This window comes from Pagrus pagrus, assembly GCF_965226575.1.
Source record: "Pagrus pagrus genome assembly, chromosome: 11".
Classification (NCBI taxonomy): Eukaryota; Metazoa; Chordata; class Actinopteri; order Spariformes; family Sparidae; genus Pagrus; species Pagrus pagrus.
This window is the reverse complement of record NC_140195.1, coordinates 11803567-11819018: the sequence shown is the minus strand read 5'-3', so window position 1 is coordinate 11819018 and position 15452 is coordinate 11803567. Positions and strand designations below refer to the sequence as shown.

The 15452-nt window shown below is 40.4% G+C and overlaps 1 protein-coding gene across 2 annotated transcripts in view; it reads left to right on the top strand.

The window, feature by feature from the left end:
- The first annotated feature begins 1409 nt into the window (after window positions 1-1409).
- The window catches only part of LOC311265325 (acid-sensing ion channel 1-like), a 59845-nt gene continuing 45802 nt past the window's right edge, over window positions 1410-15452 (top strand). The window contains exons 1-2 of one of the 2 annotated variants that reach the window (XM_084366859.1): window positions 1410-2600; window positions 8625-8820. In XM_084366859.1, the coding sequence (XP_084222985.1) occupies window positions 2239-2600; window positions 8625-8820 (558 nt within the window). In that variant the 5' untranslated portion in view covers window positions 1410-2238. The remainder of the gene's footprint in view (window positions 2601-8624; window positions 8821-15452) is intronic. The other variant, XM_084366860.1, reaches the window with a different exon arrangement.

Sequence of the window (15452 nt, the reverse complement as noted above, 5' to 3'; positions counted from 1 at the left end):
CGTAGTGGTCACTCAGTCTGTATTTGGTTTAAGGGGCACTCAACCAAATGTCACATTAATCCTTGGAGCTTTTTCAAAGAAAAAATAAATAACCCTGGTGATGTCATCAGGGTTATCTCAGCTTGAGAGAGCCTGAGTTACAAACTTTGGGTGTGGAGTGTGAAAGATGCAGGTAGGCAAGGCTTAATGAAGGGAGCTTCCTGGTATCAACAATGTATCAATGATGTACATAAGTAAAACTTTAGCCTTTGAACGTAGCCTCATAGATATCAATATGTCTATTCATAGCCGTACACATCACTACATTCAGGTTTTCTTATGTTCATAAGGTAATCACTGTTTAACTTTGTTAAAGCTGCTACGAGACAGTCTTTTTTTGTTGATTCTGGCGACCCCTCTGGACAAAAGCGGTACAAGCACCACCGCCTCCTGTCAGCCCAGAGGCCAGGATAAAATTTCCCCTGGATATTTTTCATAGAATGATTTCCAGCTGCGTTTGTGGCGACCAGAACGGGTATTTTAAGCCAAAACATGGTCTTTTCCAAACCCTCGCCATGTGATTTCTGCTGCTGAACCAAGTCCAGTTTCAACACATCACAGGTTTGCAGAAGAGTAAATTGCCAAAATGTTTTTCTGGTGATTGTACATGCGTATTTATACACGCTTACTTTTTCAGAAAGATTAATGAAAAAAATGAGAAATGAGAAATTACACTGAGTTACAGATGCTTGTGAAAAAGGCTCGCCCAGACATGACAGCATGACTTCTGTTGGAGTTGCATTATGGGAAATGTAGGATGGCGCTTGACTCATAAAAGGCGGACTAAAAGTTAAGATGTCTCTGCTTTTGCTGCATCAAAATTGACCTTTTCTTTTCCTACTCTGTTGCTTGTGAGTATGTATAAATAAATAAAATAGAAAATTAAAAGGACCTATTTGTATGAAAAGTTGATTTTTGAGTCTCATTCCCAACTCGTAAAATATCTTCTTTTTTGTTTTTACAAACATACGAGGCAAATTAAAGCAGAACTATTAGTTTGTCACATTATTATAAATTAATATTATATTTCATGCATTTAATGGCATATTAATTTATTAATCTAGCCATTTATTTTTGATTTTGGCAGTTTCATTCCTCCATATGTGAGACCCCCACCTTTACTGAAGAAATATACTAAATTGCCTGTACACCTTTTTAGTGTCTTGCTCAATTTCTTCCTCTTTAGATCCAAACATATCACAGAGGTTGATTTGAGTTTATATTCAGTGGTAATTTCTATGTCTTTGGCTACAATTTGTATGTGATTCAGTCCACCTCTCTCCTTGTTATGACCCAAACAGGACATTTTAAGTTCTGCTCACCACATGCTCTAGTCTCTAAAGGAGTCTCCCTCCCTCTCTCTCTCTCTCTCTCTGCGGTGCTGTGTAGTGAAGATATGAAACTACAGTAACTCACAGGTGAACAGCAGAGCGCTCTCCTCTCCTCTGCCGACCACAGCCAGGCGGGCAGACACCAGGAGAGCGGAGGAAAGCTCACGACTCACCACTGACCAGAATAACCAGCCAGTCTGACTCTCAGGCACGCTTTGAGATCCCGGAGCAGAGAGAGAAAAAAAACACGCAGACTTGACCTGAAAATCTGCGGATTGAAAAGGACATGCGTAAAGCTGCGCTCCAGAGGAACTCTTAGTAAATGAGCCGAAGTGTCAGAAGGATTTCTTTCTCTTTTCGGTCTCCGGGTTTTCTTCTTGTTGGCGTGCAGGAATGATGCGTGCTTCACTGGACTCATAATCGACCACCGACTTCGCAGGCTGATGAAACACTTTGTCAACCCGCTTTCTTTGCTGTACTGCAACCCGAGGAGAGACCTGCAAACACCGCTGTAGCGCAGCGGTGATGGACCTTCGTTTTGACACCTTGGTTCTGCACGCGTTTGAGTCCCCCTGCTCCCGCACGCCTGCTCATGTGACATGCATCGCTTCTGCACACAATTCCTGCTCGTCTGACTTTCTTAATGAGCGGCGGATGCTCGAAATGTTTCTCCGTCAGTCTGCATGAGGGATGGCGACCACACCGCGCCAAGTCCAAGAGTGCTTATCTACACGTCTGCACCTGTTTGGGTGGATGATTGCAGCTTGTGCCACAGGTGAATGAAAACCAGGTCAGTTTGAATTGTTTTGAAGCTTGTTTTTTTCCCCCCCGACTCTGGCATTCAGATCGAGCTTGTTGCACAGTGACAATGGATCTCAAAGTAGAAAGCGAGGAAATGGACTCAAATCAGCCGCCGCCCATAGAAGTTTTTGCGCACAGCTCGACACTGCACGGCATCTCTCACATTTTCACGTACGAGCGGTTCTGCATCAAGCGCTGCCTGTGGGTCGTGTTTTTCCTGGGCTCCCTCACCTTCTTGCTGTACGTGTGCGTGGACCGGATCCACTTCTACCTCGAGTACCCGCACGTCACCAAACTGGATGAGGTCACGACCCCGATCATGACGTTCCCCGCGGTCACCTTCTGCAACCTGAACGCGTTCCGCTTCAGCCGGGTGACGCGCAATGACCTGTACCACGCAGGGGAGCTGCTGGCCCTGCTCAACCAGAGGTAATGACCACACTTTGTAAGAAGTGCCAAATGAAGCACATAATTCCATCTTTAAATCTGTTTCTACTGCAGGCATCTATATTTTATAGTCCCTTAAATATCAAATCACTTCTTTGTGGAAACTCTCCACCCTTTTCCTTTTAGCCTGACATTAAAACTATATCAATTTGTTTCATATCGCGAAAATGAAATTGAACTAACTGCATTCACTCAAATTAACTGCTACGTTTCTAGTTTATGATGCTTTACACTTCTACCCTGCAACAATTCAGATAGCTGAAGTTAAATAATTTGCATTTTAAAGGGTAACTCCACTAATTTTGCACATTAAAGTGTGTTCACAGGTCTTGTGGAGTACGACTGCATGTTTGGAAAAAAAAGTGGTATTAAGCCTTTTTTGTCTCCAGAGGAAGCTGCATGTGATCTGATAAATTGCCACGAGTGATCACTCAGCACCTAAGTTGCATTCTGGGTAATGTAGGCATATAGTTGGACTGATTTTGGACAGTTTTAAAATGAATAATCAAAATCGATACAGCAGGACCAGAGATATTGCTTTTTTAATTCAATGCATTCTTCTTTCTTTCAAAACCTGGAGCCTACATTACCCACAATGCCACTTAGCCACTGAGTGACATCACTATTAATTAATCAGATTACACGCAGCTTCCACTGGAGCAACAAAAGGTGTTATACTACTTAATTCACACATGCAGTAGTACTCCCTGTACACAAGACCTGTACACACACTTTAATGTGCAAAATTAGTGGAGTTACCCTTTAATATTGATTCACAAAACGCCCATGATGTTCTTGTAAAATATTGTTCGTATAAAGTACATATTTAACCCTTTGTACTCTGCAATATATTGGTATGTTTGCTTCTTGTGATGCCATTTCTTGGAGATCTTCACATGCTTCACATCCATAAAACCTGTACAACCCATGCTTATAGGTTTTTATTAAAAAACAATACAAAAAATGTTTTTTCATCAAATTTTACTAAATAAAAACACAAAACATTGAACCAAAAGATTTCTAAATGTAGAAATAATGCAGAAGCCTCAGCTTCCCTTTGCAAAATGAATGAATGCTTTAGCTATAACGATCTTTATTTAAGATGGATAGATAGAAGGATATTTACTTTGGAGTAATATTTACATTGCAAGACTTAGTCGTCTAGCAACGTAGTGAAGTATTTCGACATTGCTGTATTTCTGCGTCTACTTTTGTAAATGATCTAAGTAACCTACTTAATCCACCTCTGGCAATTGCGCCTCACTCATCCGACAAGCTCTAATAGTTTCTACCTTGTTGAGTCGTTCAGCGCTCGGAGAGCAGGCTTGTCAGGCTTGAATTAACTGAGGCATTATAATCAGAGAGCGCCAGCCGACTTGTTGGTGCAGCTGAGGGTTCTGGATACTGGAGCTGGCAACGGCATGTACCGCTGTGTGCACGGGAGGAAAGGATGTGGAGAGTCTGCTCCTTTTGATTACAAGTGAAATGTCACTTATACGTTTAAATAAGCTGCAATCAAACACTCCTGCGCATTAGATCCAATTTGTTTCTAAGCTGTCAGAGATAATAGTTAAAGAAAATGAATAGCGTGTTTCAGTGATGAAGATCATGCAAGGAGCTGCCCAAAGAGCAGAGGAGAATGAGGAAAGATCTCACAGAGCCAGACTGTGACTTATTGTGGCTTTGAAAGCCACAGATGTTGCTAAACCCTGCGGTGTTGTAATATTGTTCCAAATGTCAACAGGGGCAGCGATAATGAAAGAATCAGCAAGACGCAGTCATTTACCAGATTCAGTTGTCATGGAGTTTTAGTTTTGTGTTGAGAGTTTATCCTCATCCGTCATTGGTTACAGGTTTTACTTTCTACTTCCTGGCTTTGTCTGCTTTCATCTGTGTTCTATTAGTTAATCACTCCCAGTGTATTTAAGCCTGTGGGTTTTTTTTTGAAGGTACATGTCAACAGCATCCGTCGTCTTCACGCTTCCCGTTCATTGTCTATATATTAAGCTGTGCAATGATTCTGGAAACTCCTCAAAAACTGTAAAAACTAAACATTGTTGGGTTAAAATGAAGACTGCACGGCTTATTTCTCGCCTAAAATGTCTTCAGAAACACATTTCGCTGAGCTGTTTTTGTAATATAAAAGAAAGTTTCCAAACGAGCCGCCATGTTGGTCCGGTTTGAAATGCCAGACCAGCGGCCCAAGAGCGGCGTTCGTCCAATCGGATGCAGCCAGAAAGTTTTTGTGTGGTTGTCGGAGGGCGCAGTCTGTTTTGGTGAAGCGTGCAAAGCTGGAAAGCGTTGCGTGGCCTCGTGTCAAGCGACGCCCCTCTGGCTTGCGGATTACTCCTTTTTTGTTGCCAACCTTTTTGCCTGCATTGTGATTTTGATTTTGAATTGTGGATTTTGCTTTTTGACCTTTTGAAATGTATGAACTGCAGCTTTGGTTTAAATTTAAGCTCCTCGCTTTTTGTTCTCTTACCTGCCGGCCTCTGAGTGTCTTGCGTTTTGACAGTAGTGGCGGACAGTATTTCAGGAGAGGAGAGTGTCATCGAGAAGATGAAGAAAGTTAAAAAATGTAGACCTCCAATGAAGTGCACTCTGACAGGCTGTCAGTTACAGAGATCAAGGACAGGGCTCAGCATACTGTACAGCGCTGAGGGCCTCTGGTGGCATCACTTTTTTGAGCGTATACAGCCAGCTTCTACCCTAAATCTTTAATGAAGATCCCAGGCTCAACACTAAAATTAGCAAATTTTTCTGTGACGCTGGTGTGACTGATAATCAACACTTGCCATCTGGACATTTTTACATGAATCCTTCTCCTAATCTCACATTTCCAGGCAGCGGTTCACAAGGAAGACGCTTCTGAGCTGGAGACCAAAGCGTAAATTGGGCTGATTTTTCCCACCAAGTTTCCTTCTCCATGTACTCATCTCAACTCTTACACTCTGAAGTAGGTTTAGTGCTCATTATCCTGCCTCCCTTGGCAAGGTAGTGAGGCTATGCAACGGCACACTTAGCTGTTATACCCCTGGCCAGAAATGAAAGTGCTCAGGGCATGAAATCCATTTAAGGCTGTTCTCCGCCTACTTCCCATGTTTGGAGTCACTGGTCTGGGAAATGTCTTGTGGCATGATATTTAAGCTGCACACATGCTGAAGTGTCAGCCTTCACCGATCCCGTCGGCTGGTCCTCTGGGATTTTATCTCATAAGTGCCTTCTTGGCAGGTTTGTCGACTACACAAACAGCGGGGAGCCGGTGCCTCTCCTCAATTAAGTTCTCTTCAATCAAACAAAAACACTTCCCGTCTGAAACGGGGCTTTGCCTAATCCTGATGTCCCACAAAAAGTCTATGAAGTAATTTTTTAATCTAAATGAGGCTAGTTATTATTGATTTAATGTTTGGAAGAGTTGAGTTAGAGTGCTAAATGTTCCTTTGCTCTAATTAAAAAATGAAAAACAAATGGATCACTGCACCTTATTCCAAGTTTTGTTCCCCGAGTCTGATTCTTCTTCGCGTCGTGCAATAACAACACACGTGGTGTATCAATAATATGCGACACAAAAGATCAATATAAGATCATAGTCATATAAGAGTGGCTACATTCATACGAGAAATTTCTAGAAAGGCTTTTCATTCGAGGCGGTTCGGGAAAAAACTGCAAGCAATCTGCTCTGTGGTGAGTCCATTAAAATTGTGACATTTTTAATAATAGCATGGTGGGAGATCACAGCGAGGGTAGAGAGTGGGTGCATTCACAGCTACTCTGCTCTCTTTTAATACAAGGCAGCGTGGCCACATTTTTGTGAGCTCCATTAAATGAAAAGAAATTCCTCAGTGCCCCTGATAAGCCTGGTTGTGATGTGGGTTGTCTCGCCCCCCAGTTACTTGCGGCCTTTATTGTTAATGTGGTTAAATTTTTTTTTTTTAAAAAAGGCTACAGCTGTTGATACAGAGAAAATTACATATCACAGACATGTAACTGTGAATACCAAGCTATCAATAATGCGCATATATTGAGAAATTACCCTGCAAGAAAATGGTTGAGACATAACCATTAGTGATAAGAAACTGATGAAAATTGAAGAGACGTTCATTGTTCACTTCATTGAACAATCTAATAAATTTAGATCATTGCACTGCTTCACAGAACCAGGAAGAGACGTTCTTAACGTCTGAATATTAAGATATCAAAAAATGGTGGACTTTTCCAGCCCATATATGGACACACATGCACACAAACACTAAATACAGTATATTGAATATAGATACCAAACACTAAAAACAGTTGAAAAATGTAAAATTATGCACACTATGCTGACTGGTCTAGTTCAGCTAACATGCTCACAATGACAATGCTAACATGCTGGTGTAATTTTTAGGCTACCGTACCATCTTTATTTAGCATGTTAGCATCTGCAGCTCCCCTCAGCTTTACAGGGCTGAGAGTGAGTTTCAGCTCCTTGCTTAGTTGTATGTTCAGCAATTTTACTGTCATGGTCCGATCTCACTGCTCTCATAGCATCTTTTTTGGCTGCAGCAAGCTAGAAAAGCTGGAAACTCACAGTACACTATCTGCTCAGCATCAAACAGCAAAACGCCAAAAGTTAGCGACTAGATAGAGGAGAGCTTAGCAGCTATTAGAGTGAGTATTGGACCTTACATTTGACAGATCGATGGAAACACAAATCCAATGAATGCTCCATAACTGCTGGTAACTGCACAGTAATTTTCTGACTAAGAAGTATACACCAGCAACAACCATAACTATCAGACCAGACAGGCCAGTTTGAGATGTCTCTTACCGCTTAGACATTGGACAAAATTCCTCTGATCATTCATCCAATAATAAGACATTACCAAATGACGTCAGCATAATATATACCGGAGCTGTTTTTAAGAAAATTAATAAGAGAACTTCAATTGACTTCATGAACTTTCATGTTCCTGTGCTCGCTCAAGCCAAGTTTGCTTCGGAAAACTGATGAAACAGATGCCAAGAAGAAGAAATACAATCCCCAATTTCACTCAGCTTGGTGCCAGACCCTCCCTTTTTTTTGCCTCCTGTCTCACTTGCTCGTCCTCTTGCCACTACTCTGCAGGGGGGACATTTGCTGCTTCCTCCAGAAAATCTCTCTCTTTTTTACAGCCCAGTGTTGGCAGGTATGATCAAGGTATTTAAGACAGCAGAGGAAAAGTCAAGGCATCACTAAAGTCATGAGAAACCCTCATCTTCTGGGAAACGTAAATGCCTGTAAGCTACAAATTTAGTGCTAAACCACGTAGTTGATGTTGAGTTACGTCTCAGGGTAAGTGAGATCTTTGACCAAATTTAGTGGTAATCTGTCAAGTCTATCTCTAATGATTAACAAAAAAACATAAAAAAACAAGTTCACTCTGACAAAAATAATGAGCCGAGAAACTTGTAGTCAGACTCGCTGACCTAAATGGGGCTATTAGTCAATTTCAAAAGTCTCGGCACCAAAACAATCCAATCAACATAAACACAAACATATTTTTCTCCAGGTATCCAGATAACTCGAGACTTGAGTTGAAGTACTGTGTAGCCTTAAGCTACTGCATTGACAATGAATGGACGGCTGGCTTAATGGGCCCATACAGCTCCTGTCTGAACTTTATTATGTACTGTACAATACAGCGTTACACTCTGCTGATGCTATCAGTTCAGGGCCAGGAGATGGCAGGAAAAAAACATCTCACTCTCTGTTTTCTGTCTCTTTTGATTCATTCGGGACTATATTATTTTTAGCTTTGGTTGAATGGAAGAAAAAGTTCACAGATAAAGATTCATAAACCTTTCTGAAGTGTGCGAAAAATGTTTCAAGGCTGAAATTCACTTTTTTATGAAGTCTAGTTCATCATCAGACAGTGATTATTCACTGTGAAGACGTTCAAGGAAGTTCATCAATCCGCACCATAAAATCTGCCTTTAAAATGTATGAAATATTGGTTTGACCTCTCTGCCTGCCTGTTTTTCCAGGTATGAGATCAGAGACATACATCTTGTGGAGGAGAGCGTTCTGGAGAGCCTAAAGGTGAAAGCCAATTTCCACAATTTCAAGCCACGACCCTTCAACATGCGGGAATTCTACGACCGCACTGGTCACGACATCAATGACATGCTGCTCTCCTGCCACTTTCACGGCACCGAGTGCAGACCAGAGGACTTCAAAGTGGTGAGTTGTCTCCAGAAAATCATAGTTATCGGACAAATCTGCCAATATTCTGCCAACAATGGTTTGATTCTTCTCACAAATTTCTCTTATTTCTCTTAAACATAAACTGTTATGAAACTGCAGCTCTTGTGCACATTGTTCCAGAAAAGGACTGGGCACGTTTGTGAAACAGCATCTAAGCCTCAGGCTCCATGGTGACATTTCCCATAGCAACAGTTGACTGAAATTTGAGAGCGGGCGTTGCCAGAAGATGTACTGTCAATTGTCATGGTCATAGCTCTGTAAAGCTTATTAAAAGTAATACAAGACACCCCCTCAAATCCATCTTCAGCAAGCAACAATAATCTCTATAGTGTATGAATTCATGAGCTATAATCCAGCATTCAAAGTAGCTCAGGGTATTTAGCTCAACACCACGGAAATATAGTGAATTCATATCAATATATGCTCTGTAGGAACATGCTAGTTATTGTAATGCTCTTGAAAAGTAGTCGATTGACGCATTGTACAATGTTGATTAAGCCTTTTAAAAAATGTGTAAATGTGTACGTTTCGTGTAAATCCGTTCTGGAGTTTTTGTTTAATCCTTCTGACAAACCAACTAACAAACACAAATGGGTGAAAATACAACCTCCTTGGCAGAGGTAATGTTGATTAATGCAGTAACGTTGGGACAAAGTAAGTCCTCCAGCTGGTAAACGCCTGTGTGTCCACTGTAATTGAGATAATATGACAAACTATTTTAATTTCACACGGATATTGGAACCAAAAATCAATGCCCCATGGAGAATGTCAAAATATAAATAAAAGCCTACCCATTTCTTTCTTGTCAGTAATTACTATTGTGACTAAATAAGCACTCCAGTAAGAAAGAGAAAATTTATGCTAAAACAATTTCCTAGCAAATATAAATTTTAATTGCAGTTTTACTTTTAAAAAATACATCAATGAAGCCAATGAACATGTGCACTGAGACACCAACCTGCTGCCATGAATACTCATCCGGCAAATCCACCATTAAAAATAGTCCCCAACAAATTAACTACTTAATTCTGTTTGAGCAAAATAAATAAATAAGTAAATAATTTGAAACACAGTGCCCAGGTGTTTTAGGAAATTATTGCCTTTAAAAAAACTGCATTTTTGTGACTTGTTTTGTCTTCAGAAGGAAAAAATCAGTTTGGGAAGTGTGGACTAACACATTGTTGCTCCTGGTCTTTTCATGCTTATTCTTTAAAATGAAGGTACCTTTTTTTTTATAAAATAGAGTGCATTTTACGTGGTGTTTCAATTGTGCAGACAACAGACACTGTATAAATCATAGGATTATCTATTTATAGTGAGTAAAAGAATGATGAACCCCCCACAGCAGAGAAAGAGCGAACCTCTGAGTGAACTGAAGGAAAAGACATGTCGTTTCCTGACCTGAGGATACCTGCTGCGTTCTTTTTTTCCTCTGAATCGAAACCTTCTCCGGTGAACATGCGCACGTTGTTGTGTGAACATGTTTGTGTGTTATTCCCACAAGCACAGGCAGACATTTACAAAGCAAAGTCAGGCTTACACTTCTCTTATTGATTGTTTTATGATGACAACGTCAGAGTGTGTTTTGAATCTTTGCCGACAAGTCTTGTTAAAATTTATGATCAAACATTGTTTTGAGCGTTTTGTTTATTTAGTTTAATCCCCAGCGCTCTGTATAAATGTTTACATCTACCTTTTCATCTTTGTAGTGTTATCATTTTCTTCTTCAGAACAAGGGAGGAGGGGCGGCATCCTTTGAAATGAAACCCTTGTGGAGAATAGATGTGGAATAACACAGTGGAGCTGGTCAAAGAAATCTATTCAGTCCGCAGTCATTATAAATTACTGTATTTGTGCGTCTGACTGATGCTCGTGTAAGTTTTTCCCTGCAGCAAAAAGTAGAGCTGCCTCTCTATAATGTCCCAGCTATTGAGCCCTGCTGTTGCGGTTGCTGTTGCTGCTGGTGTACCCGGACACTGTTGCCAAAGGCCACTGGCATCGGACGAGGTTTTTAATTTGGAGCTGAACATTGATCACTCCACACCGCAGCGTCACTGAATTGATTAGATTAAATTTAATGGTAGTTTTTCACCCCTAAGAGGACTCCCGTTTATCTTCTGTGGATGTCTGTGGAGGAACCTCTTGTATATTCCCTCCGCTGTGTGATCAATAACATGTCAGTGTGAACTGTGTGGCTTCACCTTTATTTAACCAGGAGAGTTGACTAAGAATAAGCTTGTATGTGTCGGCCTAAGAGATTTATTCTCTGCAGCGAAGCGTTGATACACACATTTATACAGAAGGACACCAAAGAGGAGCTCTACATGAGCCACTTACTGCAGCAGCTGCATTGAAGTAGCTTTGAAGTGATATTTCTGCTTATGGGCAATTTTATTATTTCTCCAACTATCCCAGTGAAAGGGAAACTACTGGAAGCCTTTTATCTGACTCCACATGCAGTTTGAAGTGATGTGATTAGTCTAAATTACCTCAATTATTACATTCTTTGGTAACAACTGGCAAATCTGATGAATGATGATTAATTTACAATGGTTCCTCTTTACATTTAGAGTTTAATTTTGGATCACTTTGCATGATTAGACACCTGTCTCTACATTCGAGAGTTACCACCACGCCAGATCACCTTTAGGTTGATGTCTCCTCATCGGTGCTCGCTTACTTCTGGCTCAAAGGTCCAGTGTGTGGGATTTAGTGGCATCTAGTATTGAGGTTGTAGATTGCAACAAATCAAACATGCACCCTCCTTTACAGTGGCCGCTAAAAAATTATAATTTTTTTGTTCGACTTGTGGTTTCACACTGGACATGCAGCAGCAGTCTCCTGGATTAGAGTCCTGTTCTTCTTTAACCCGACCATCCATCCCAAAACTCCTCTTCATGCAGACCTTTTCGTTCTTCATACCACTCCACCTGATTTCCACCTTTGCTGCGTTGAAAATTACTACGGCCACTAGAGGCCGCCACCAAACAGGAAAGGAGATATGGATCAGAACAAGCTGCTTTCACAGTCGACCTGTATGGTTGTAGTTCTGATGAGGACGGCTGTATAAAAGGCTTATTCCAAGGAAAGGAAAACACAAAGATTCATAGTTTCTGGTGATTATACACCAATGAAAGCATAATAATGAATCTATGTCTTCCAATAGATCCTCCTGAATCCTACACACTGAAACTACAGGAGACTCTGGCTTTGAGATTCTGTCTCCTGACGAATTACTTTATTAATCACTCTGATTGGTCGGGAAATACACCTTCTATAGTGCTTGTTATAGTTGAGAAGTTATGCTTAGGTATAGCTACAGCCTCATGTAAACTTATATAAGAATAATTCAGTCTGACTCTAATTGAGTCACAACTCTACCACGAAAAAAATCCCTGCAGGGTGGAAGTGTTTAGCACAATACAAACAAATCTTTAACATCAAATCTTTAAAGTGAACCTACTCTAATGAGTCTGTATTGCTTTAAGCAGTGGCGCTCCCCTCAGAGCACCATGTCAGATCAGCAGTGGTTCACAGTAAATTATTCCCTCATTAAAAGGTCATTTAAAGATGTAGGAACCACAAAAATAATCGTAAAGTGATAACGTACAGTCGGCTGCTGAGCTATGTCGCCTATACAGTGCATGTTACTATCGAACGTCATTTCATTTCTCTTTGTTTCGTATGTATTATTTTAAATAGGGCTTTATTTTCCTCTTTAAAAGATTTCTTGTTCTGCTGTCATATAATAATAAAAGCCCCAACACAGACAGTAGAAAGCAATATGTGAACTGATGTGACCGAACTCAACCCGACAACCCAAACAGTAGGCCTAACCTAAATTTTTGTGTGAACCCGGCCCATTGGGTCACAAGGGGTTGCGATGGGTGCAGGTTGGGTACCGTTGCTCTACTGGGGATCAGATAAATGTTATTTTATCCCAGTGAGTTTTAGCACATGAGCAAGGCAGCTTTACACAGATTTGATGTTATCAGAATGAGGAGAGCAGACATCACAGTAAGCATTGTATTTAGTGCAGCATGTATTAGTATTTCTTTTTCTTATATATATATATATATATATATATATATATATATATATATATATATATACTTCCCGGAGGTCGAATACAAAGAACAGTTCATCTTAGCCTCGTGTCAAGGGCACGAGTATTACACACAGTCTTACATGTCATCCACATGTGGTTGTTCAATACAACATAACAAGACAAGACATTTCCAAAACAGGAAAAAAAGACCTGATCTATATATCAATACAAATAGAGTCAAATTGAGTCAAAATGTAGCAATAAGCATTTAGTACTATGTCATCTTTTAGTTGATATGTCTGAAAAATATGTTTTACATTATAAATATTCATCACATCCTGTTGTTCATTAGAGCAGACATCCAATCATAGAGAACTTATAAGAGAAGTTTTACCGAACACACAAAAATGCAGCAAGATTTTTTTCACAGCAGAAAATTGCCCATTTCCAGGAGGAAAATCATAGGTATGAATAAAAAGAATAATGAGGGCTGAACTACACTTAGCTGTATTAGTTTCTGGGTCGCTGACGGGGGCGCTTTCACAAGTTGTTCACACAATGATGAGTAAAAACTGCTGCTGTGAAAAAGGTCAAGTTAAGATCAACTCTCCACCTGCCCTCAGACTGCAAACAGACACACAACAAAGCCTTTAATGAGTTTGCTGTGCTCAAGAAGAAGAGGAGAAAATATAAAGTTCCCCGAACAAGGTGAAGATTGTCGCTCTGTGGCGCTTTAATGATGCAGCAGTTGTTGGCCGAGCTGAGTGCCCTTCTCCCCGACCTAAACATTGCATCATGGCTCGCCCTCTATGATTCGAGAGGCACATGCTTCTAAACATTTTAGCTAGTGCTGCCTCGGTAATTAATTTCAGCGCTGGTATACGTAACGCACACATGTTGAGCCTGTAAACAGCTGATTATGTGTGTTTGTTAAGTCCTGACACCCAGTCAAGCATCTTATTGACCTTTCCGTGTTTCTCTCTAGTTTGAGGGGGAAAGATAATTTATGCAGAAGTTAATTTATGTAGCTCACCAGTCCAAGTCCTGTTTCCTCTCTCAACTCTCTTCAGTGCCTACTATGATAGAGCAATTTCTCTTCTCTTTGAAGAGCAGTGCGCTGCTCAGGAAATTGCATCTGGCCAGAACATAGTGGCAGCAGAGAGGTGTTTCCCCTGGAGAGGTTTAAGGCCTTTATTTCTCTCCTCTCAACTTCCCTTTGTTATCTGCATCACCGCACAGCTCAAGAAAACTGGAAAATGCACTTCCTTTGAAGACCGTCTTTGATGCATCGCATTGTTAATCTTTTCATTGTTTCATTGTAAAGTGCTTGATGAATAAGGAAAGAGGAATATCCCAACTGACCGTTCTTTGTGAGAAGATCAAACGTGTTAAAGAAAAAACAGAGAAGCTGATAAGAAACTATTTTCAGGCCGTTTGTGATGAGAATGCAGATTCAGTGAGTCTGAATCTGAACTGATCTGACCGCATCGCTTCTTTTGAATATAACAATACCTCTCTAAAAAAAACTTGCACCAAAACATGTTTAAGCTGCTGTAAGCATTAAATTAAGTGTTAAATAGCTCTGTATTACAACATCAGTCACTGTAATACTTTCTCTCCTCCCCCTGCTCATGCAACATCAGCTTTTGGTTTCACATTGGACACGAGCGTCTCTGAGGTGACAGTTTGGTTGAATTTGGCCCATTCACCCATATTAGTACAGCGGCTCGAGCTCTCCGTCTAACAACAACAAACGTAAAAATGGGTCATAATCAGCTGCTCAGACAGCCTATTTTTCTGGTAAGGACGAGCCGGAGTTATCATCAAGTTTAAATTAAAATCTTGCTGCAAGAAAAGGAAAAAATAATAATAATAATAGTAGTTCACCTCCCTGGCAAGGAAGCTCAACCTATTATATATTTTTCTTTTTTTATCATTATTTATTTATGTATTTATTGATTGTTTGCTTTTTTTCAGACTTGCCATAATTGTTTTTAAAAGTTTTTCCAAATTTTTTCGCTTTCCGGCTGTCTAAACTACTCCCCCCTATTGTTCTCCAACACACACACACACACACACACACCTTCACACACAGACTGCCACAAATGTTGCCGTCTCTGTATTCAGTGTTTGTTTGCCCTCCCATAATGTGCTTATCCTGTCATTTTTCCTCATTGTGTCTCTCACTTGTTACGTCTTACTTCACTAAATAATAACATAAATAATGCTAGCCCCTCTCAAACTTAATACATAACATGTTATATATCATGTTAATTTAAACCAAAGTCTACCCAATCGCCAACATGAATGTCGGCAAACCACGGATATGCTGAAACTTAATATTTCTTTATGTTGCAACATCACTTTTCTTTAGGTCCAGTTTTCTTTTTTTATGTGTGCAGCAGCGCTAACCGTCAACACTTTATCCTGGCAGCTGACCAAAGTACAAAAAACTAAATTCTTTGTTAAGGAAGCCAACCGGCTGCTGGCTGTAGCTTCATATTCACTGTACAGACATGACAGTGGCATTAATCTTCTTATCTAACTCTCTGCGAGGAAG